Genomic DNA, 23,045 nt, shown 5'->3' on the forward strand with positions numbered 1-23,045 from the left:
CAGAGGAGACCCCGATATATCCCCCACAGAACAGAGGAGACCCCAATATATCTCCCACAGAACAGAGGAGACCCCGATATATCCCCCACAGAGCAGAGGAGACCCCGATATATCCCCCACAGAGCAGAGGAGACCCCGATATATCTCCCACAGAGCAGAGGAGACCCCGATATATCCCCCACAGAACAGAGGAGACCCCGATATATCCCCCACAGAACAGAGGAGACCCCGATATATCCCCCACAGAGCAGAGGAGACCCCGATATATCCCCCACAGAACAGAGGAGACCCCGATATATCCCCCACAGAACAGAGGAGACCCCGATATATCCCCCACAGAGCAGAGGAGACCCCGATATATCCCCCCCAGAGCAGAGGAGACCCCGATATATCCCCCCCAGAGCAGAGGAGACCCCGATATATCCCCCACAGAGGAGACCCCGATATATCCCCCACAGAGCAGAGGAGACCCCGATATATCCCCCACAGAGCAGAGGAGACCCCGATATATCCCCCACAGAGCAGAGGAGACCCCGATATATCCCCCACAGAACAGAGGAGACCCCGATATATCCCCCACAGAACAGAGGAGACCCCGATATATCCCCCACAGAACAGAGGAGACCCCGATATATCCCCCACAGAGCAGAGGAGACCCCGATATATCCCCCACAGAGCAGAGGAGACCCCGATATATCCCCCCCAGAGCAGAGGAGACCCCGATATATCCCCCACAGAGCAGAGGAGACCCCGATATATCCCCCACAGAGCAGAGGAGACCCCGATATATCCCCCACAGAGCAGAGGAGACCCCGATATATCCCCCACAGAGCAGAGGAGACCCCGATATATCCCCCACAGAACAGAGGAGACCCCGATATATCCCCCACAGAACAGAGGAGACCCCGATATATCCCCCACAGAGCAGAGGAGACCCCGATATATCCCCCACAGAGCAGAGGAGACCCCGATATATCCCCCACAGAGCAGAGGAGACCCCGATATATCCCCCACAGAGCAGAGGAGACCCCGATATATCCCCCACAGAGCAGAGGAGACCCCGATATATCCCCCACAGAGCAGAGGAGACCCCGATATATTCCCCACAGAGCAGAGGAGACCCCGATATATCCCTCACAGAACAGAGGAGACCCCGATATATCCCTCACAGAACAGAGGAGACCCCGATATATCCCCCCCAGAGCAGAGGAGACCCCGATATATCCCCCCCAGAGCAGAGGAGACCCCGATATATCCCCCACAGAACAGAGGAGACCCCGATATATCCCCCACAGAACAGAGGAGACCCCGATATATCCCTCACAGAACAGAGGAGACCCCGATATATCCCGCACAGAGCAGAGGAGACCCCGATATATCCCCCACAGAACAGAGGAGACCCCGATATATCCCCCACAGAACAGAGGAGACCCCGATATATCCCCCACAGAGCAGAGGAGACCCCGATATATCCCCCACAGAGCAGAGGAGACCCCGATATATCCCCCACAGAGCAGAGGAGACCCCGATACATCCCCACAGAGCAGAGGAGACCCCGATATATCCCCCACAGAGCAGAGTAGACCCCGATAGATCCCCCACAGAACAGAGTAGACCCCGATAGATCCCCCACAGAGCAGAGGAGACCCCGATATATCCCCCACAGAGCAGAGGAGACCCCGATATATCCCCCACAGAGCAGAGGAGACCCCGATATATCCCCCACAGAGCAGAGGAGACCCCGATATATCCCCCACAGAGCAGAGGAGACCCCAATATGCCCCCCCACATAGCAGAGAGGAGACCTCAATGTCCCCCCCACAGAGCACAGAGGAGACCCCGGACATGTCACTCCAGAGAGCAGTGGGACCACAAGGATCTGTACTGGGAGCAGTAGGACCACAAGGATCTGTACTGGGAGCAGTGGGGACCACAAGGATCTGTACTGGGATCAATGGGACAAGGATCTGTACTGGGAGCAGTGGGAACCACAAGGATCTGTACTGGGAGCAGTGGGGACCACAAGGATCTGTACTGGGAGCAGTGGGACCACAAGTATCTGTACTGGGAGCAGTGAGACCACAAGGATCTGTACTGGGAGCAGTGGGACCACAAGGATCTGTACTGGGAGCAGTGGGACCACAAGGATCTGTACTGGGATCAATGGGACAAGGATCTGTACTGGGAGCAGTGGGAACCACAAGGATCTGTACTGGGAGCAGTGGGGACCACAAGGATCTGTACTGGGAGCAGTGGGACCACAAGGATCTGTACTGGGAGCAGTGAGACCACAAGGATCTGTACTGGGAGCAGTGGGACCACGAGACCACAAGGATCTGTACTGGGAGCAGTGGGACCACAAGGATTTGTACTGGGAGCAGTGAGACCACAAGGATCTGTACTGGGAGCAGTGAGACCACAAGGATCTGTACTGGGAGCAGTGGGACCACAAGGATCTGTGCTGGGAGCAGTGGGACCACAAGGATCTGTACTGGGAGCAGTGAGACCACAAGGATCTGTACTGGGAGCAGTGAGACCACAAGGATCTGTACTGGGAGCAGTGAGACCACAAGGATCTGTACTGGGAGCAGTGGGACCACAAGGATCTGTACTGGGAGCAGTGGGGACCACAAGGATCTGTACTGGGAGCAGTGGGACCACAAGGATCTGTACTGGGAGCAGTGGGACCACAAGGATCTGTACTGGGAGCAGTGGGGACCACAAGGATCTGTACTGGGAGCAGTGAGATCACAAGGATCTGTACTGGGAGCAGTGGGACCACAAGGATCTGTACTGGGAGCAGTGGGACCACAAGGATCTGTACTGGGAGCAGTGGGGACCACAAGGATCTGTACTGGGAGCAGTGGGACCACAAGGATCTGTACTGGGAGCAGTGGGACCACAAGGATCTGTACTGGGAGCAGTGAGACCACAAGGATCTGTACTGGGAGCAGTGAGACCACAAGGATCTGTGCTGGGAGCAGTGGGGACCACAAGGATCTGTACTGGGAGCAGTGGGACCACAAGGATCTGTACTGGGAGCAGTGGGGACCACAAGGATCTGTACTGGGAGCAGTGGGACCACAAGGATCTGTACTGGGAGCAGTGGGACCACAAGGATCTGTACTGGGAGCAGTGGGACCACAAGGATCTGTACTGGGAGCAGTGGGACCACAAGGATCTGTACTGGGAGCAGTGGGGACCACAAGGATCTGTACTGGGAGCAGTGGGACCACAAGGATCTGTACTGGGAGCAGTGGGGACCACAAGGATCTGTACTGGGAGCAGTGGGACCATGTGACACAGGACCGCACACTGAATTATCCTGTGTACAGTGTAGCGGACCTCCCTTTTCCCGCACTGGTGCCCCTCCGGACCGTTCGCCGCTTTCTCTGTTGGGATCTGTGAGATCGGGCCGCAGCCGTCCTGTGCCAGTGAGTACAGTACGGTTGGTAAATGACATCATGGCGGGCACAGAATATCAGGCTCCTCTTCCTGTATACCTCCCCCAATAGTCAGATCTGTGCAGTGTAACTTTGGGAACAGTTTTTTTCCTTTGGGGGTCAGGACTCAGCAGGGGACACGAGGCCAGAGCCAAGAATGATGGGCCAGTGTTCACATAGGAAAGTAGCGGATAGGACGAGGGGGGGGAGGGGAGGCTGGGAATAGCCGGCCGGTCCCGGGGGGCCGCTGCATACTTCATCTCCTATTTCCATCTTTTCCCACAAGCCGGTGGTGTTTATAGTGAGAGCAGGGGGTCCGCGCTGCAGGCGATGGATTACCGAGAAAGGCTGCCACCTGCTGGTGGAGAAGCGGTGGTGCTAGGCCACAGATTCTTATTCCTCGTCTCACCTCCGAATCAGGCGTGGAAAGTCATTTCTGTGAGATGACCTCATCCGCGGATGGAGTGAGAAAGGGAGAACCTTCAACCTCTTTCCAGCGCTCCCAGCTGTGTACTACTAAGCACCAGTGCGGAGGCGGAGTACCTTACTCTGGTTATTTTCTCATTTATCGCGCTCCCTTTCCGATTTCTCTCCATAGTGTCCGCCTGTATCTCCATCTGGATTGTTGTACTGGGGTTGTGTTGTCAGGAATGGTTCTTAGACCTCTTTATTAAATAACACAGGTCATTAACCAGCAGGGCTAAAAGTGACAGGCTACATCAGCATACACCATACGGGCGCGCTATAAACAAGCATACGTGTAAAGCACCACAGCAAGGACCTATGCAGCAATATGAGAAGCATGTCTCATATACCCCATGTACAGAGAGGAGTACGTATGAAAAATAGGCAAAGTAATGTTGCACAGTCCACACAGGCATCCATTATAACTGCAGGTCTAAGAAACGTAATCAAGAGATAATACAACAGACATACCAGATAGCAAGGCTCCAGCCACCACGCTGTCTCCAGCCCACCCCGACGCGCGTTTCGGAGATTTCCTTGTTTCATAGACCTGCAGTTATTTGACATAATGGATACCTGTGTGGACTGTGCAACATTACTTTGCCTATTTTTCATACGTACTCATCTCTGTACATGGGGTATATGATACATGCTTCTCATATTGCTGCATAGGTCCTTGCTATGGTGCTTTATACGTATACTTGTTTATAGTGCGCCCGTTTTCGCTCTAATACTTTTTGTGTTCCAATTTTTTTTTATACCTGTGTATTATCTGTATACATGATATGAAGAAGTGTAGACGAAATGCGCATCGGGGCAGAGACCCCCTACACTAGTAAGTGGCAGCCTGTGTACTGGGCACTTCACCTCTCCTAATTACTCAGCTTCACAGCGGACCCCATGTTGGTAACACGTGATTACGTCCATTCAGGACCCCCGTATCTGCAGCACCCATCTTACGTCACAGGTGCTGCACTATTCTCACTAGAGGACACATCACCTGGACGCACATTATCTGATCGCTGTACAGGACGGCAGGCAGCCATTCCCTCTACACAGCAGATCTGTGATTGGGGAGCGAGCGTGCCACAGCGGATGTTCCCTGCGCTGGATACAACGTCCTCGTCCCTCTCTGCAGGCGCCATATTTATCCCCATCATCAGTGTGTTCTGTATGTGCAAATAATTACATTTACAGTGGGTACAGAAAGTATTCACACCCCTTTACACTTTTCAATTTTTTTAATTTACCAAATGGCTGCAATGAAACAACGTTCATCTTTCCTCAGTAATGTGCACTCTGCGCCCCATCCTGACTGAAAATAACAGAAATGTAGAAATTTTTGCAAATTAAAAGAAAAACTGAAATATCACATGGTCATAAGTATTCAGCCCCTTTGCTCAGACACTCATATGTAAGTCACATGCTGTCCATTACCTTGTGATCCTCCCTGAGATGGTTCTACTCCTTCATTGGAGTCCGGCTGTGTGTAATTACACTGATAGGACTGCATGTGTAAAGGCGCACACCTGTCTATATAAGAGATCACAGTGCATGTCAGAGCAAATGAGAATCATGAGGCCAAAGGAACTGGCCAAGGAGCTCAGAGACAGAATTGTGGCAAGGCACACATCTGACCAAGGTTACAGAATTCTGCAGCACTCAAGGTTCCTAAGAGCACAGTGGCCTCCATAATCCGTTGGAGAAGAGCCTTAGTGAGAGAGGTAAAGAAGAACCCCAAGATCACTATGACTGAGCTCCACAGATGCAGTAGGGAGATGAGAGAAAGTTCCACAAAGTCAACTATCACTGGAGCCCACCAGTCAGGCCTTTATGGCAGAGTGGCCAGACGGAAGCTTCTCCTCAGTGCCAGAGATAGAAAGCCCACATAGAGTTTACTAAAAAACACATGAAGGACTCCCAGACTATGAGAAATAAGATTCTCTGGTCTCATGGGACAAAGAAATTTTTGGTGATAATTCTAAGCGGTATGTGTGGAGAAAACCAGGCACTGCTCATCGCCTGCCCAATACAATCCCATCAGTGAAACATGGTGGTGGCAGCATCATGCTATGGGGATGTTTTTCAGCTGCAGGGACAGGACAACTGGTTGCAATTGAAGGAAATATGAATGCGGCCAAGTACAGAGATATCCTGGATGAAGACCTCTTCCAGAGTGCTCTGGACCTCAGACTTGGCTGAAGGTTCACCTTCCAACAAGACAATGACCCTAAGCACACAACTAAAATAACAAAGGAGTGGCTTCAGAACAACTCTGTGACCATTTCTGACCGGCCCAGCCAGAGCCCTGACCTAAACCCAACTGAGCATCTCTGGAGAGACCTGACAATGGCTGTCCACCAACGTTCACCATCCAACCTGACGGGACTGCAGAGGATCCCCAAATCCAGGGGTGAGAAACTTGTGGCATCATTCCCAAGAAGACTCATGGCTATACTAGCTCAAAAGGTGCTTCTACTCCATACTGAGCAAAGGGGCTGAATACTTATGACCATGGGAGATTTCAGTTTTTCTTTTTTAATAATTTTGCAAAAAATTTCTACATTTCTGTTTTTTTTTCCAGTAAAGATGGGGTGCAGAGTGCACATTAATGAGAGAAATGGACTTTTCTGAATTTAGCACATGGCTTTCCGTACCCAGCGTATGTCTCCTGTGTGTAGTTGTCGCTGTGTTCAGAGTCCCCCAGGGTCCGCACCCAGCGAGGCGACATGTGATTTACATATTAGCACTGTGACACTATTGGATGAGGCCAATTATCTATGGACATAATACGGTGTCAGGTGGAGCAGTATGTGGGGATGTGTCATGGCGGCACGGTGGTCTCCGCCCGGCGGCGCATCACTGCACGTGGGTACAAGATGGCATTTATTTGGTCCGTTCAGATACAGGAGGAATCGGCCGTTTTACAAAAGATGAAATATAAATAACCTGGGACGACGCAGACGGTGGAGCGCAGAGATGGCGGCTGAGGGCTGCGGTCGCTGCTGCTGCCATCCGTCTGCGGCCCCTGCAGGGTGGAGCGGACGTCAGACGTGGCACTTGGTAGAAAACAGTCATTACTTAACATTCAGGTGTGAGAACACAACGCCCGTAACCCTAGGGATATAAATACAGACAGCAGGGGTCCGGGACCACCCCAAACGCATGACCTGATGAATAGACATGGCTTCCATCCCTGGGGCGGAGCAGCGGGGGCTGCCGCAGCGTTGTGGGGGCCCGCGGGTAACAACATTTATCACAAAACAGGAAATATAAAAATACGTTAGTGAGCGGAGAGCAGCTCCGACCCTCAGTCCAGCGCGATGACGTCCTCGTCCGGCTCCATGCGCTTCCTCTTGTTGCTCACGGCCTCCTCTTCGGACAGCTTCCTCTTCAGTGTCACGGTCTCCATGTTGACATCGCTGCCGCTCGGACTATCCTCCTCCGAGTCCACAATTAACACGTCGTCTGCTTCTTGAGCTGCAGCAACAGAAACGCTGCCATAAAGTATCACAGCGAAACCCAGCTGCGTGTCCTGCCTGCTGATGGTCTCCCCCCGAGACTACTGTCATCAGAGGCGGAATACTGCTCACAGCTGAGGGTTTGTTACAGTTGTGCCCAGTTCGGACAGTCCTTTGTTACGCACAAATGTAACAAACCCTCAGCACAGATGAGCGAATTCCGTGCTGTCCTATCAGGAAGCAGAGATCCTAAACAATCAGACATGGCGGTGCGTGCAGCTCACTACCTGCGGATGTTGATGGTTGTGCTCCGTCATCACTGCCGTTGGTGATACTTTTGCCGCTCTCCTCCGTGGGTTTCTGAGGGGCTTTTTCTGGGGCGTCGCCGACAACCTCAAACTCCACATCCTTCTCCAAATCTTCACTGTAGAGTTCAATATACAAAGGTGAAGATGGCCGACCTCGAACTTAAAGGTCACGGAGTGCTGGGCGCACTACAGGTCGCTGCCCGCAGACCCCCAATGGTGCTCACCTCTGTCGCACATTGATCAGCAGGGTGTAGTCCTGCAGAAAGTCGTCTGCCTGCAGCCGGGTGCCGTTCCGGATGCCGAAATCTGACAACTGTCGACTGTTGTTTGCTGGAATAAAGATTTAAAAAATTCTAGAAGCGAAGAGTCAGAGCATCAGAAGGTGTGAACATGGCAGAAGGAGGTCACGGGAGCACGAGAGGGCGTGAACAGGGCAGAAGGAGGTCACGGGAGCAGGATAGGGTGTGAACGGGGCCGAAGGAGGTCACGGGAGCACGAGAGGGCGTGAACAGGGCAGAAGGAGGTCACGGGAGCAGGATAGGGTGTGAACGGGGCAGAAGGAGGTCACGGGAGCACGAGAGGGTGTGAACAGGGCAGAAGGAGGTCACGGGAGCACGAGAGGGTGTGAACTGGGCAGAAGGAGGTCACGGGAGCACGAGAGGGCGTGAACGGGGCAGAAGGAGGTCACGGGAGCAGGATAGGGTGTGAACGGGGCAGAAGGAGGTCACGGGAGCACGAGAGGGTGTGAACAGGGCAGAAGGAGGTCACGGGAGCACGAGAGGGTGTGAACAGGGCAGAAGGAGGTCACGGGAGCAGGAGAGGGTGTGAACGGGGCAGAAGGAGGTCACGGGAGCACGAGAGGGTGTGAACGGGGCAGAAGGAGGTCACGGGAGCACGAGAGGGTGTGAACGGGGCAGAAGGCGGTCACGGGAGCACGAGAGGGTGTGAACGGGGCAGAAGGCGGTCACGGGAGCACGAGAGGGTGTGAACGGGGCAGAAGGAGGTCACGGGAGCACGAGAGGGTGTGAACGGGGCAGATGGCGGTCACGGGAGCACGAGAGGGCGTGAACGGGGCAGAAGGAGGTCACGGGAGCACGAGAGGGCGTGAACGGGGCAGGAGGAGGACACGGGAGCATGAGAGGGTGTTAACGGGGCAGGAGGTCACGGGAGCACGAGAGGGAGTTAACGGGGCAGAAGGAGGTCACGAGAGCACGAGAGGGCGTGAACGGGGCAAAATGAGGTCACGGGAGCACGAGAGGGTGTGAACGGGGCAGAAGGAGGTCACGGGAGCACGAGAGGGTGTGAACGGGGCAGGAGGTGGTCACGGGAGCACGAGAGGGTGTGAACGGGGCAGAAGGAGGTCACGGGAGCACGAGAGGGTGTGAACGGGGCAGAAAGAGGTCACGGGAGCACGAGAAGGTATAAACGGGGCATAAGGCGGTCATAGGAGTACGGGACGGGCGCCTCTAGAGGAGAATATTGGGGGTACATATTAGAGGATCTCTGGTAGCACCCCATGTCCGGGCAGCGTTTCCTAGAGCTGTGTGAAGGGGGAGGCTGAAGATCAGGGAACACCAAACCCTTAGTATAGGCACCTGGTCCACTGGTGACCAATCCCTACTGCTGCCCATCACTGACAGCGTGGCGTCCTCTATTGGTGCACACCAGGGACGCGCCTCCTGAACCAATACAATGAAGCCATTTGCAAATAATGTTTCCAAATCACCAACCGTTGTGTCTCCAGCACCTCATGCGTTTCGATGGTGACAGATAAACCCACCCTGCACAGTCCCCTCTACAGTAGTCTCCCTCCTCTGTCTCGGCGACACTCACCTTCCGTCTCTCCCTCCTCTGAGGAGATGAGGATTGTGCCTTTCCCGTCTTCAATCTGCACGTCGGGGGCCACCATGCCGAACTTCTCCTTTATTATCTGGGAGACGTAAAACATCCATTACCGTGAGTCGCTGAGAGGCTGAAGTACAGGGCGGCTTGCCTCCACCTCGGACCCCCTGTGGAGCCCGGCACCGCCGTGGGCACCTACCTTGTCCTGCAGAGTCTGCACAGTCACTTTATGAACATTTAACTTGACAGTGACCTCGGGGCGACTGGCGCACACGTAGCAGTTGGCGTTGGGGGGGTCCAGCACGCACGGCACCAGCAGCTTCTTACGGGGGTTCGGCTGCTTGTTCAGAAACACCTAGAAGATGGAGCACAGGGTCAGGGTCTCGCCTCCCATCTGAAGCCCGCCCCCGGGATGTACGACGAGCCCCGCACCGTTCTACACTGTTCCAGGTTCCCAGACAGGATCTTCAGCCCCTCCAACACGATCAGCCCCGATATGACGGCGTTGGTTGTGGCGATCGCTGGAATGATGTTCCCGGCCATCGCTGTGTGAACAAGACACGTCCTTTACTGACGACATCAACAAGGAAACACTGGGGGAGCCGAGCGGACGCTCGCACACTAGGAGCGGGCACAGGAGCTTACACTTTATATCAAACCGGCTCTTCATGGCCATACTGAAGATGTACATCCGGAGGTTAGCAGCGGAGGTGACGAAATCCATCGCTGGGGGGTCGTCCTACAGAAGGGAACCCTGGGATTAGATGGGGGGGGTGACTGCCATTGCGTTACATCACACTACATCTAAAGCGGACCTGTTGGCGGCTCACATGCAGCATAATGATCGCACGTATTCACCAGCGTTTATGCCTCCAAACTGTTTTTTGTTGCTCATGGACTTCAACTGATCTATAGTAAGGAGGCCGCGTTCTCGGGATCAGGTGGGGCCGCATCCACAGGACATAAAACATGGACGGCGAAAAACGAGAGACAGACGCACCTTGTCCCAGACGAGCTCAGCGCCGTCTCCCTTTTTCGATATCTGATCCCTTAAAGTCTCGACACTATGAGAAAACAGCTGAGCGTATCCAGCGACGTCCAGAACCTGCTGGTCCTTCAGGCCGACCCCCGAGGATGCCGTCCTCTGCTCTGCAGAATCATTCTCTAAGGAGGAAAATAATGATAAAAGGGTAAACTGCAGAAGAGACCGGACGCACCAGAATGGAAAACTGCGGAAGAGACCGGACGCACCAGAAGGGAAAACTGCGGAAGAGACCGGACGCACCAGAAGGGAAAACTGCAGAAGAGACCGGACGCACCAGAAGGGAAAACTGCAGAAGAGACCGGACGCACCAGAAGGGAAAACTGCAGAAGAGACCGGACGCATCAGAAGGGAAAACTGCGGAAGAGACCGGACGCATCAGAAGGGAAAACTGCGGAAGAGACCGGACGCACCAGAAGGGAAAACTGCAGAAGAGACCGGACGCACCAGAAGGGAAAACTGCAGAAGAGACCGGACGCATCAGAAGGGAAAACTGCGGAAGAGACCGGACGCATCAGAAGGGAAAACTGCGGAAGAGACCGGACGCACCAGAAGGGAAAACTGCGGAAGAGACCGGACGCACCAGAAGGGAAAACTGCGGAAGAGACCGGACGCACCAGAAGGGAAAACTGCGGAAGAGACCGGACGCACCAGAAGGGAAAACTGCGGAAGAGACCGGACGCACCAGAAGGGAAAACTGCGGAAGAGACCGGACGCACCAGAAGGGAAAACTGCGGAAGAGACCGGACGCACCAGAAGGGTAAACTGCGGAAGAGACCGGACGCACCAGAAGGGAAAACTGCGGAAGAGACCGGACGCACCAGAAGGGAAAACTGCGGAAGAGACCGGACGCACCAGAAGGGAAAACTGCGGAAGAGACCGGACGCACCAGAAGGGAAAACTGCGGAAGAGACCGGACGCACCAGAAGGGAAAACTGCGGAAGAGACCGGACGCACCAGAAGGGAAAACTGCGGAAGAGACCGGACGCACCAGAAGGGAAAACTGCGGAAGAGACCGGACGCACCAGAAGGAAAAACTGCGGAAGAGACCGGACGCACCAGAAGGGAAAACTGCGGAAGAGACCGGACGCATCAGAAGGGAAAACTGCGGAAGAGACCGGACGCACCAGAAGGGAAAACTGCGGAAGAGACCGGACGCACCAGAAGGGAAAACTGCGGAAGAGACCGGACGCACCAGAAGGGAAAACTGCGGAAGAGACCGGACGCACCAGAAGGGAAAACTGCGGAAGAGACCGGACGCACCAGAAGGGAAAACTGCGGAAGAGACCGGACGCACCAGAAGGGAAAACTGAGGAAGAGACCGGACGCACCAGAAGGGAAAACTGAGGAAGAGACCGGACGCACCAGCAGGAACTGCGGAAGAGACCGGACGCACCAGAAGGGAAAACTGAGGAAGAGACCGGACGCACCAGAAGGGAAAACTGCGGAAGAGACCGGACGCACCAGAAGGGAAAACTGCAGAAGACACCGGACGCATCAGAAGGGAAAACTGCGGAAGACACCGGACGCATCAGAAGGGAAAACTGAGGAAGAGACCGGACGCACCAGAAGGGAAAACTGCGGAAGAGACCGGACGCACCAGAATGGAGAACTGCGGAAGAGACCGGACGCACCAGAATGGAGAACTGCGGAAGACACCGGACGCATCAGAAGGGAAAACTGCGGAAGAGACCGGACGCACCAGAAGGGAAAACTGCGGAAGAGACCGGACGCACCAGAAGGGAAAACCGCAGAGGAGACCGGACGCACCAGAAGGGAAAACTGCGGAAGAGACCGGACGCACCAGAAGGGAAAACCGCAGAGGAGACCGGACGCATCAGAAGGGAAAACTGCGGAAGAGACCGGACGCACCAGAAGTGAAGGCAGCAGTGATGGCCAATACTGAGCGGCGGTGAGCGATCTGGGGCACTGGACATCACCACACCTCCCATCTTCTGCATCACCTGAGATCAGTACTAAGTGGGGGCATTACCGCTGCTCTGAAGGCCGGCCCAGTCCAGGGGCACTGGGGGTGTCCTCTTCCTCCACAGCTTGTCCATAGTCAGGAGATAGCGGATGTCATCTTTGAAAAGCTGTAAGGGACGTCACAATCAGAACAGGACATGTCACCGTCCCACTCTTACCAAGAAACAGTGTCTGGTGCTCCCCCCAAACAGCACCTGCTATCACCCCCCACAAAACACAGCACCTAGATCCCCCCCAGGTAGCGCTCTACACCACTCCTCCCCCAAACAGCGCCCCCTTCACTCCCCAAATGGAAACAGCTCCTCCAAACAGTGCCCAGTGCTTCGCTCTGCCCAGTCCTCGGCACCCCATCCTCCTCACTTCTGCTCCAAGAGTTCCAAACTCACCCCCTTAAACAGCACCCGACATCCCCCCTATAGCATCCAGCACCCCTCCCCCCAAGCTGTGCCCAGCCCCCAGAATATGACCCCAACAGCACAGGAACTAATTACCTTGTTAAAGAGCTTGACGGGGTCGTAGCCGGTGGACTTGGCCCACTGCTTGGTGGAGACGCGTTTGATGTCCCCGTCCTCGTTGGAGGCGTTGGCCCTCTGTGCGGCCTCCGTGGGCTCCCCTGGGAGGAAAGAGGACAGAATGAGGACAACAGTGGTCTCCTCGGTACAGTCGCCCCCCAACATGTTGGTAATGGGGCGAGAGCTGGATACTCACAGGAAGCCTCAGGGTCGGCGGTGTCGGGGGAGACCTCTTGATCTGCATCCTCCTCCCCGAATAACTGGCTGGAGAGGAGACAAGAGATGAGAGCAGACATCAGCGCCGGCCCCCCAGAGTGGTACAGCTGGCACCGGGCCCAGCCATGGCGGGGGCTCCCAGCACACAAGGATGTGTGGCCCTGAGCTCAGGTTACAATCATGGTAGGGGGAATCTTACTTGAACAGATACTTTGCCCACACGATGCAGTGGATGGGCTCGGAGGGAGTGTTGCGGATGGTGCAGCCAGGGAAGGTCTTTTGGGTGGGTTTGGGTTGACATTCGTAGCACTCTGTGACCCCCTGATGAAAGGATAAACCGTGAGGAGAGTGACGGGCCGTGCCATGTATCCCCGATTCATGAGAACTACAAACCTTCTTGATGACTGTGACCTGGCCCAGGTACCCGGCTGTGCCGCTCTCTATCAGGGGGACGTCCGCCGCCAGACACATCCGGTTCACATGGTTCCGGGCAGCTGAAATCAACAGGATAGAAACTCAGCACTGACTAAAGGTGGCGCCCACCGCAAGGGACTCCTGGAGCACGGACCACCTCCACAGCTGCAGCCCACTGGGCACGGACCCTCAGCACACCAGACCGTACCTCTGTTATCCAGGGCGTTCATCACCAGCGTGAACTTCTTGAAAAATTCAACATCATATTCGGCACTGAGGAGACAAAAACCAGGAGAGCGATGACTCCGGCCCAAGACGGAGGAGCGGCTGATAACAGAGGACAATCGCTTGTGATCACTCCCTAATGCTGATGAGCGGTGCACAATCACAGTCTGACTATGTGTACCAGGTGTAAGAACCGACTCACAGCGGCAGACGAGCACAGAAGGGTCTGGAAGACGGCCATGCTTCTCGGCGGCACAAGGTGATGGGTGATGAGCTGCCGAGAACCAGGGCTGTGGAGTCGGTAAGCCACAGTTGCGACTCCGACTCCTGGATTTTATCAGGCTCCGGCTCCGACTCCTTCATAAATGGCCAATTCATAACAAATTTACTGCTGTAAAATATTAAATATCGTGCTTATTCAGTTTCTCACCATCATATAAGTAATCAGACCACTTAGAGCAAAAACTACATTTATTAGAATACAATTAGAATGTAGCAAATAACTTTTATAAACTTTTCTAAACTGTAAGTAAATATGCAATAAACACTTTTATGCAGTTAATAAGAAGAAATCTATAAATTTGTCCTCAGAAAAAGTATTGCCTCTGTCAGATCCTCCTTCATGGATGCCCTCAAATCTGATCTAATTATTTTGAGAGCAGAGAACAACCTCTCTACACTAACTTGTGTTGGTGGCAAAGCAGTAACCACTCGGGCAACATCTCTGACAATGTCAGGATACAGAGGAATCGCTTGTTGCACTGTTATTTTTGATGAACGGTCAAATTTCTCAATTTCTTTTAGTGCACATGAAAAATTCTGCTGAAATGTACTGGCTGTGTTCCTTGATGGGGATGACTCTTCTTCTATGCGGGAACGCTTTGCACGGTCCTTGTGATCCAAATATTTTTCGAAATTAAATTCTTCATCAGTTGATGATGAGGGTGAAGATGTGGCAGGACGACCAAATTCTTCTTGTTCCTCCTGACTGTTCTGCAACCCTTTCATCCTTACTGCTATTTCAAACAGAGCTTCTTTTCCTTTACTTAGCGGTTGATCATCTAGAAGAATCCGATGCATTGGGTCTACATAAACAGCTGCCAAAAGAATGTTATTTTGTAATAGTAGCTCCTCTCTCCGTTTCATTGATGTAGCAATGCCACTTGCAATTAACCCTCCTCTTTGGGACAGGCGAAACATCAGGTTCTTCCACTCCTTTAAGAGAATACCTGGAGTTAAGTCCTCTGCTTGTAATTTTTTAGTCACTGTAAATGGGTGCTCTAGCAATTTTTCCAGCTCAGTCACCTGATTCCACTGACTTTCATTTAGCGTCAGTTGAGGGTTAGCCATGTCTACAAGAAAGGTTTTCAGTTCAACCAAGCGCTGAATCATTAAGTACTGCCCCATCGTGTGGCTTGATCAATAATTGCCCCTTTTCCAGCACGTCTCTTCAAAATTGAGTCAACTTTAGGGGTTCTGGCAACAGTAGCCAATTTTCTCACCTTGCCAATCAGTGCAGCAGCATGTCCTTCTTGCAGACTGTCTCTTATAGCCAGCTGTAGCGTATGCACAACACAGCGCATGTGATGAATGAAAGAACATATTGACACAGTTTCAACAAGATCATCTAAGCTATCATGTTGCTGTTCATCTGAAGCAACTTCAGTTTGCTCCTCAGTTACAATACTGTGTTCCTCTATTTCAACCATTTCTGTGTCTGTGGACCCAGAATGTTCTTCTAGCTGCTGGTCACCATCATTACTCTCATTCATTAGCTTAATAGGACTTATCATATTTGAAGCATTGTCCGTTACGACAGAAAGAACTTGCTCTTTTTTAAGTTCATAGTCTTGCAGAACCTTTTCCACCAAGACCTGGAGAAACTCACTGGTGTGATGAGCTTTGGTGTCTCTTACTGCCAATGTCTTGGTAACTATTTCATTTTTGTCACAAACAAATCGGACATTGATGGCAAAATAGTTCACTCTGTGACGTGTGCAGGCATCCATTTTAAGAAACAGAAAGCGTCCCTTGAGAGTTTTTTTAAGTTCTTCCTTTTGTTTAAAAGCTTCTTCGATTACTAATTTTCTAATAGTCTCTCTCTCCAGAGAAACACCAAGCTTGCGGGCCATTTCCCCATTCAGACACATAAAAGCTGGTCGTGAAAATAATGAAATAGGCACACTATCCTTTACAACAAGCTCTATGATCTGTTTTTTAAATGTATCTACTGTCATTGTCACAGTAACTTTGTCACTGACAAAATATCTTGCAACTGATGGCTGCAAAGTTCTCTGCTCCTTTGTTTGGCTGGAAGAGCTGGGCACTGGTTCATTGGTTTGGATGCAGTCTTTCTCATCCACTGCTTTCAGTACTTCTGGATGAAAGCGCTGTAAATGTCTCTTTAGATTAGAAGCTCTGGTAGGAGCATTTTTATCTTTGCCTGAATATGCACTCATCTTGGCTTCACAGCATTTGTTTTCGTCTGGATCATTTGTCATACACTGACAGACATAATGTTTTCTATCTTGAGTGATGGTGAAATGTTCAAATACAGCTGATTTAATGTGATGCTTCTTTGACATTCTCAGGTTTTTAATTCTGCATTCACAATCCAAATGACAATTGTTTTTCCTAAAAACAATTGTACAAAATTATTGCCAGGTCGTACAACTGATATAGTGGTCAGTAATACTGTTATTATTCCTCATGTACTCACAGTTAACTGATGCAAAGTTTGTTGAAAGGATAATACTTCTTACAGTCTTCCTCTTCTGAGTAGCAGGCAGCTGTGAGATGCTTGGAAGACGCACACCTAGTATGATCTAGTCTAGAGGAGGAGCTTTACTACTAAGAATTTGCAACACATTTTCACTTTCAGTTTCATACATTGTAAGTAGGGGGGTTGGGGCAGCATGAGGTTAACCAAGCATAAGATTAGATAAGGGCAGTGGAGAACAGTGACACACAAGAAGTAAGAAATGTCTCTATCTCCAGCAGAACTGCTTATCACTGTTGTTCATAGTTTGATAGAACATATATATTTGAGTAACATTTATAAAATTCATATGAAAGTTCAATTATGAAATATTAATACATTTTTTTAAAAGCTGGAGTCGGTACATTTCTACCGACTCCAACCAAAACTAACTCCGACTCCACAGCCCTGCCGAGAACAAAGGTCATTTCTGCAAAACTAAAAACCCTTTCACCCCATGTACGAGCTCGGTCCATGTCAGGCGAGCGGCGCCAGCAGACTGTCAGGAAAGAAGCATTTGAGGAGGCCGTAGGAATAACTGCCGGCCGTGAGGAGTCGCCTCAGGAGCCACAGTCTGCACCCACCGCCCAATCCTCCACCTCTTATGTGCAGCATTGGGGCCCCCATCACGGTACCTCTGATGGACCCAGAGGAAGATGGATCACACGGAGTTGAGGGGGTCACATGACTGCTGGGGCACAGTAATGGCTCGTACTCACTTCATGATGCTGTCATGGTACGCGGTGATGCCGGCCCCCGGACAAAACTGCAGGACGCTCTCCTTGGCAACCTAAGGAAGAAACGGAAGGAAAGTCGGTCACAGAGCGCCACATCCGCAGAGCACACATCACAGAGAGCCACATCCGCAGGTCTCAGAGTGCCAGTCACACAGAGCACACGTCACAGAGCGCCGCATCCGCAGTTCTCAGAGCACCAGTCACACAGAGCACACGTCACAGAGCGCCGGTCACACAGAGAACACGTCACAGAGCGCCAGTCACAAAGAGCACACCTCACAGAGAGCCGCATCCGCAGGTCTCAGAGCGCCGGTCACACAGAGCACACATCACAGAGCGCGCGTCCGCAGGTCCCAGAGCACCGGTCACAAAGAGCACACATAACAGAGCGCCGGTCACAAAGAGCACACGTCACAGAGCGCCGCATCCACATGTCTCAGAGCGTTGGTCACACAGAGCACACATCACAGAGCGCCGGTCACACAGAGCACACGTCAGGAGCACCGCGTCCACAGGTATCAGAGCGTCGGTCACACAGAGCACACGTCACAGAGCGTCGCGTCTGCAGGTCCCAGAGCACCGGTCACAAAGAGCACACGTCACAGAGGGCCGGTCACAAAGAGCACACATCACAGAGCGCCGCGTCCACAGGTCTCAGAGCGCCGGTCACACAGAGCACACATCACAGAGGGCCGGTCACACAGAGCACACGTCACAAAGCGCCGCGTCCGCAGGTCGTCGGTCACACAGAGCACACATCACAGAGCGCCGGTCACAAAGAGCACACATCACAGAGCGCGCGTCCGCAGGTCTCAGAGCGCCGGTCACACAGAGCACACATCACAGAGGGCCGGTCACACAGAGCACACGTCACAAAGCGCCGCGTCCGCAGGTCGTCGGTCACACAGAGCACACATCACAGAGCGCCGGTCACAAAGAGCACACATCACAGAGCGCGCGTCCGCAGGTCTCAGAGCGCCGGTCACACAGAGCACACAACACAGAGCGCCGTGTCGGCAGGTCTCAGAGCGCCGGTCACACAGAACACACGTCACAGAGAGCTGGTCACAAAGAGCACACATCACAGAGCGCCGGTCACACAGAGAACACGTCACAGAGCGCCGCGTCCGCAGGTCTCAGAGCGTCGGTCACACAGAGCACACATCACAGAGCGCCGGTCACAAAGAGCACACATCACAGAGCGCGCGTCCGCAGGTCCCAGAGCACCGGTCACAAAGAGCACACATCACAGAGCGTCGCATCCGCAGGTCCCAGAGCGCCGGTCACAAAGAGCACACATCACAGAGCGCGCGTCCGCAGGTCCCAGAGCACCGGTCACAAAGAGCACACATAACAGAGCACGCGTCCGCAGGTCTCAGAGCTCCGGTCACACAGAGCACACAACACAGAGCGCCGCGTCGGCAGGTCTCAGAGCGCCGGTCACACAGAGCACACAACACAGAGCGCCGCGTCGGCAGGTCTGAGAGCGCCGGTCACACAGATCACACGTCACAGAGAGCTGGTCACAAAGAGCACACATCACAGAGCGCCGGTCACACAGAGAACACGTCACAGAGCGCCGCGTCCGCAGGTCTCAGAGCGTCGGTCACACAGAGCACACGTCATAGAGCGCCGGTCACAAAGAGCACACATCACAGAGCGTCGCGTCTACAGGTCCCAGAGCGCCGGTCACAAAGAGCACACATCACAGAGCGCGCGTCCGCAGGTCCCAGAGCACCGGTCACAAAGAGCACACATCACAGAGCGTCGCGTCTACAGGTCCCAGAGCGCCGGTCACAAAGAGCACACATCACAGAGCGCGCGTCCGCAGGTCCCAGAGCGCCGGTCACAAAGAGCACACATCACAGAGCGCGCGTCCGCAGGTCCCAGAGCACCGGTCACAAAGAGCACACATCACAGAGCGTCGCGTCTACAGGTACCAGAGCGCCGGTCACAAAGAGCACACATCACAGAGCGCGCGTCCGCAGGTCCCAGAGCGCCGGTCACAAAGAGCACACATCACAGAGCGTCGCGTCTACAGGTCCCAGAGCGCCGGTCACAAAGAGCACACATCACAGAGCGTCGCGTCTACAGGTACCAGAGCGCCGGTCACAAAGAGCACACATCACAGAGCGCGCGTCCGCAGGTCCCAGAGCACCGGTCACAAAGAGCACACATCACAGAGCGTCGCGTCTACAGGTCCCAGAGCGCCGGTCACAAAGAGCACACATCACAGAGCGCGCGTCCGCAGGTCCCAGAGCGCCGGTCACAAAGAGCACACATCACAGAGCGTCGCGTCTACAGGTCCCAGAGCGCCGGTCACAAAGAGCACACATCACAGAGCGCGCGTCCGCAGGTCCCAGAGCACCGGTCACAAAGAGCACACATCACAGAGCGTCGCGTCCGAAGGTCTCAGAGCGCCGGTCACACAGAGCACACGTCACAGAGCGTCGCGTCCGCAGGTCTCAGAGCGCCGGTCACAAAAAGCACACGTCACAGAGCGCCGGTCACAAAGAGCACACATCACAGAGCGCCAGTCACAGAGCACACGTCACAGAGCGCCGCATCCGCAGGTCACACGTCACAGAGCGCCGCGTCCGCAGGTCACAGAGCGCCAGTCACACAGAGCGCCACGTCCGCAGGTCACAGAGCGCCGCATCCACAGAGCACACGTTACAGAGCACCGCGTCCCCAGGTCTCAGAGCGCCTGTCACAAAGAGCACACATCACAGAGCGCCACATCGGCAGGTCCCAGAGCGCCGGTCACACAGAGCACAAATCACAGAGCGCCGCGTCCGCAGGTCTCAGAGCGCCGGTCACACAGAGCACACGTCACAGAGCGTCGCGTCCGCAGGTCTCAGAGCGCCGGTCACAAAGAGCACACGTCACAGAGCCCCGCGTCCGCAGGTCACAGAGCGCCGGTCACACAGAGCACACGTCACAGAGCGCCGGTCACAAAGAGCACACATCACAGAGCGCCGCGTCCGCAGGTCCCAGAGCGTCGGTCACACAGAGCACACGTCACAGAGCGCTGGTCACAAAGAGCACACATCAGAGCGCCGCGTCGGCAGGTCCCAGAGCGTCGGTCACACAGAGCACACGTCACAGAGCGCCGGTCACAAAGAGCACACATCACAGAGCGTGCGTCCGCAGGTCACACAGCGCCGGTCACAAAGAGCACACATCACAGAGCGCACGTCCGCAGGTCCCAGAGCGCCGGTCACAAAGAGCACTGTTACGTGTTACAGAACCACTCAGGACCCAGAATATGTTATGCAGTTATAAGTATGTATAATAGGTTCTAGTGAGATGCATGTCCCTAATGCATCAGCCCACAGGCTGCGCCCCTGGGAAGAGGGGACACGATATTCTCCTTTTGTCCGCCCTCCCCCCACCTTTGTAATTCCCACAGTAATCATCGGCAGGCTCCGGCCACCTGCGGCTTTTGCAATGCATGTCTGGCCTGCCGCTTTTCTATTGGCCTGCCCTCTGTATCTGTGTGATATATTCTGTGTCCTGTGAGTAAAGTGTTGTCAGACTGGAAATACGTGGAGAAGCAGTGATCTTTTATATGCGCCCATGTAACCAAGGAATTCCAGCCAGCGTCATTCATTCAGACTCCAGCCAACGCAGAGCGGACCTCCGAAAACACGGGGTGGTACTGAAAGAGGTACCCGAGATAGGAAGACCCCGTTACACTGGTGGCAGACAGCGGGATTTGATACCACTTCTTCAGGAGGAAAGGAATGAATGGAAAATAACTACCAGAAGTTAAAGAAGACTACATTAAAAGATCTGGTGGAAGCCCAAGGGTTGATCGCCAGCAACAAAAGCGGATTTGATAGCAGCCATCATGGAACACGACAGTGCAGCGCCCCCCAATGTGAACGTGGAGGAGACTGAATTCCAGAGGGAGGTAAAGAACAGACTGGCGTTCTATGGCCCGAACCCTGCAGTAGAGATCATACGAGAAGTGATGGCTGATGTGCGTACTGATCTGAAGGAAAAGATGGCCGAGCGGACCAGGATAGAGCTAGCCAAGATGGAGATGGCAGAGCGGACCAAAGTGGAGCTGGCCAAGATGGAGATGGCAGAGCGGAGAGAGGAGAGTCAGCGAGCAGGGGGAGCTCTGGCCTTCGACCAGGTACCTTCAACAGTAAGCCACAAAAAGATCCAGTATAATGCCTTCCGACAGTTGGGGGAGGCAGAGGAAGACATTGATGGTTTTCAGCAGGACTTTGAGCGGCAGTGTGCCCTTCATCAAGTAAATCCGGAGGAACGGGTTCAGATTCTGGCCAGCAAGCTGACAGGCCGGGCAGCGGACGCCTATCGCACGGTACCTGATGAGGACTGTATGGACTATGAGCGGATCAAAGAAGTGATCTTGGCCCGGTATGCGCTGACACCAGAGGCCTTCCGCCAAAAGTTCCACGGACTTATAAAACGCGTAACCGATACCCACGCTGAATGGGCCTGTAAATTACGGCGGTCACTGCTACAGTGGGTACAAGGGAGCCAAGCAACCACTAAGGAGGACGTCCTCCAGCTCTTCGTTAGAACGATTCTTTAATGGACTAAACCCCGAGACACAGGAATGGCTTCGGGACAGGCGGCCAACGACTCTTGAGGAGGCCGCTCGTCTGGCCGATGAACATCATGATGCCAGGAGGCCGCAGTTGTCCGGATCAAAGGTGGTCACTAGGGTCCCGTCCATGGACCTGGAGGGCCCCAAACCATCGAAGATTGTAGGGGGACCAGCTAGAAACCCGGCCTACCACAGTCCCCCTGGGGCGCGATGCCACACCTGCCGTCAGCTGGGCCACCTGCAAAGACAATGCCCCAACCGGACTCAGCATACCCAGTGGCCAAAGGCGGGAACAGCTACCTTCAGCCGGGCTGCTGTACACTGCTACCAAGGCGAAGCTGACCCGGCATTGGGGGCTACGACTAACCAAGGGGTGGAAGAGATGGAGGAAGTGCTGCATGAAGTAGACCCCGTGCAGGCAGCCCGGGCAGATAATCGACAACAGCATCGACAGGTCGTGTGGGTTAATGGGAAACGTATGCAGGGACTAAGAGATTCCGGAGCAACTTTGACCCTTGTGAAGCCTCATCTCGTCCGGGACCAAGAGAAGACGGACCGGACAGTGTCCGTCCGTGTAGCAGGGGGAACTATACATCGACTACCCACTGCCAGGATTCACCTGAACTGGGGAGTCAGGGATGGCCTTGTTGAGGTCGGCTTGATGGAGGATTTGCCTGCAGACGTCTTGTTGGGAAATGACTTGGGACCCGTGTTGTCTGCATTCTCGGTGGCCCCTCTGGCTGAGGCCTATCCTGTGACCACCCGGAGACAAGCTCGAGCTGCGGAGGCGGAATCGCACTCAGAGGAGGCCCAGGTAAGACATCCCAGCCCTGCACGTATTCCCATAGCCAGACACATTTCTTGGGCCACCCCAGATGAATTTAAGAGGGAGTTACTTGAGGATCCTTCATTAGAGGGATATCGTGGGAAGGCACAGGAGGGGAGAGGAGTACTGGAAGGGGAACAGTTTGTATGGAAGCAGGGACTCCTCTACCGGATCACAGAGCAGCACCACACAGGGACGAGCCCCACTATAAAACGACAGCTGGTA

At 53.8% G+C, this 23,045-nt stretch overlaps 1 protein-coding gene across 1 annotated transcript in view; it reads right to left on the minus strand.

The window, feature by feature from the left end:
- Window positions 1-6,781: 6,781 nt before the first annotated feature.
- UBA2 (ubiquitin like modifier activating enzyme 2) overlaps window positions 6,782-23,045 on the minus strand; it is a 32,886-nt gene continuing 16,622 nt past the window's right edge. The window contains exons 3-17 of the mRNA XM_073564805.1: window positions 17,392-17,462; window positions 13,898-13,962; window positions 13,669-13,769; window positions 13,475-13,596; window positions 13,256-13,323; window positions 13,039-13,160; window positions 12,555-12,654; window positions 10,520-10,683; window positions 10,165-10,258; window positions 9,952-10,064; window positions 9,719-9,874; window positions 9,511-9,607; window positions 7,902-8,007; window positions 7,657-7,793; window positions 6,782-7,388 (exon numbers count right to left, since the gene is read on the minus strand). Of these exons, the coding sequence (XP_073420906.1) occupies window positions 7,219-7,388; window positions 7,657-7,793; window positions 7,902-8,007; window positions 9,511-9,607; window positions 9,719-9,874; window positions 9,952-10,064; window positions 10,165-10,258; window positions 10,520-10,683; window positions 12,555-12,654; window positions 13,039-13,160; window positions 13,256-13,323; window positions 13,475-13,596; window positions 13,669-13,769; window positions 13,898-13,962; window positions 17,392-17,462 (1,686 nt within the window). The 3' untranslated portion in view covers window positions 6,782-7,218. The remainder of the gene's footprint in view (window positions 7,389-7,656; window positions 7,794-7,901; window positions 8,008-9,510; window positions 9,608-9,718; window positions 9,875-9,951; window positions 10,065-10,164; window positions 10,259-10,519; window positions 10,684-12,554; window positions 12,655-13,038; window positions 13,161-13,255; window positions 13,324-13,474; window positions 13,597-13,668; window positions 13,770-13,897; window positions 13,963-17,391; window positions 17,463-23,045) is intronic.

The sequence above is a fragment of the Dendrobates tinctorius genome, unplaced genomic scaffold, assembly GCF_039654945.1.
Source record: "Dendrobates tinctorius isolate UK_male_01 unplaced genomic scaffold, ASM3965494v1 ptg000490l, whole genome shotgun sequence".
Classification (NCBI taxonomy): domain Eukaryota; kingdom Metazoa; phylum Chordata; class Amphibia; order Anura; family Dendrobatidae; genus Dendrobates; species Dendrobates tinctorius.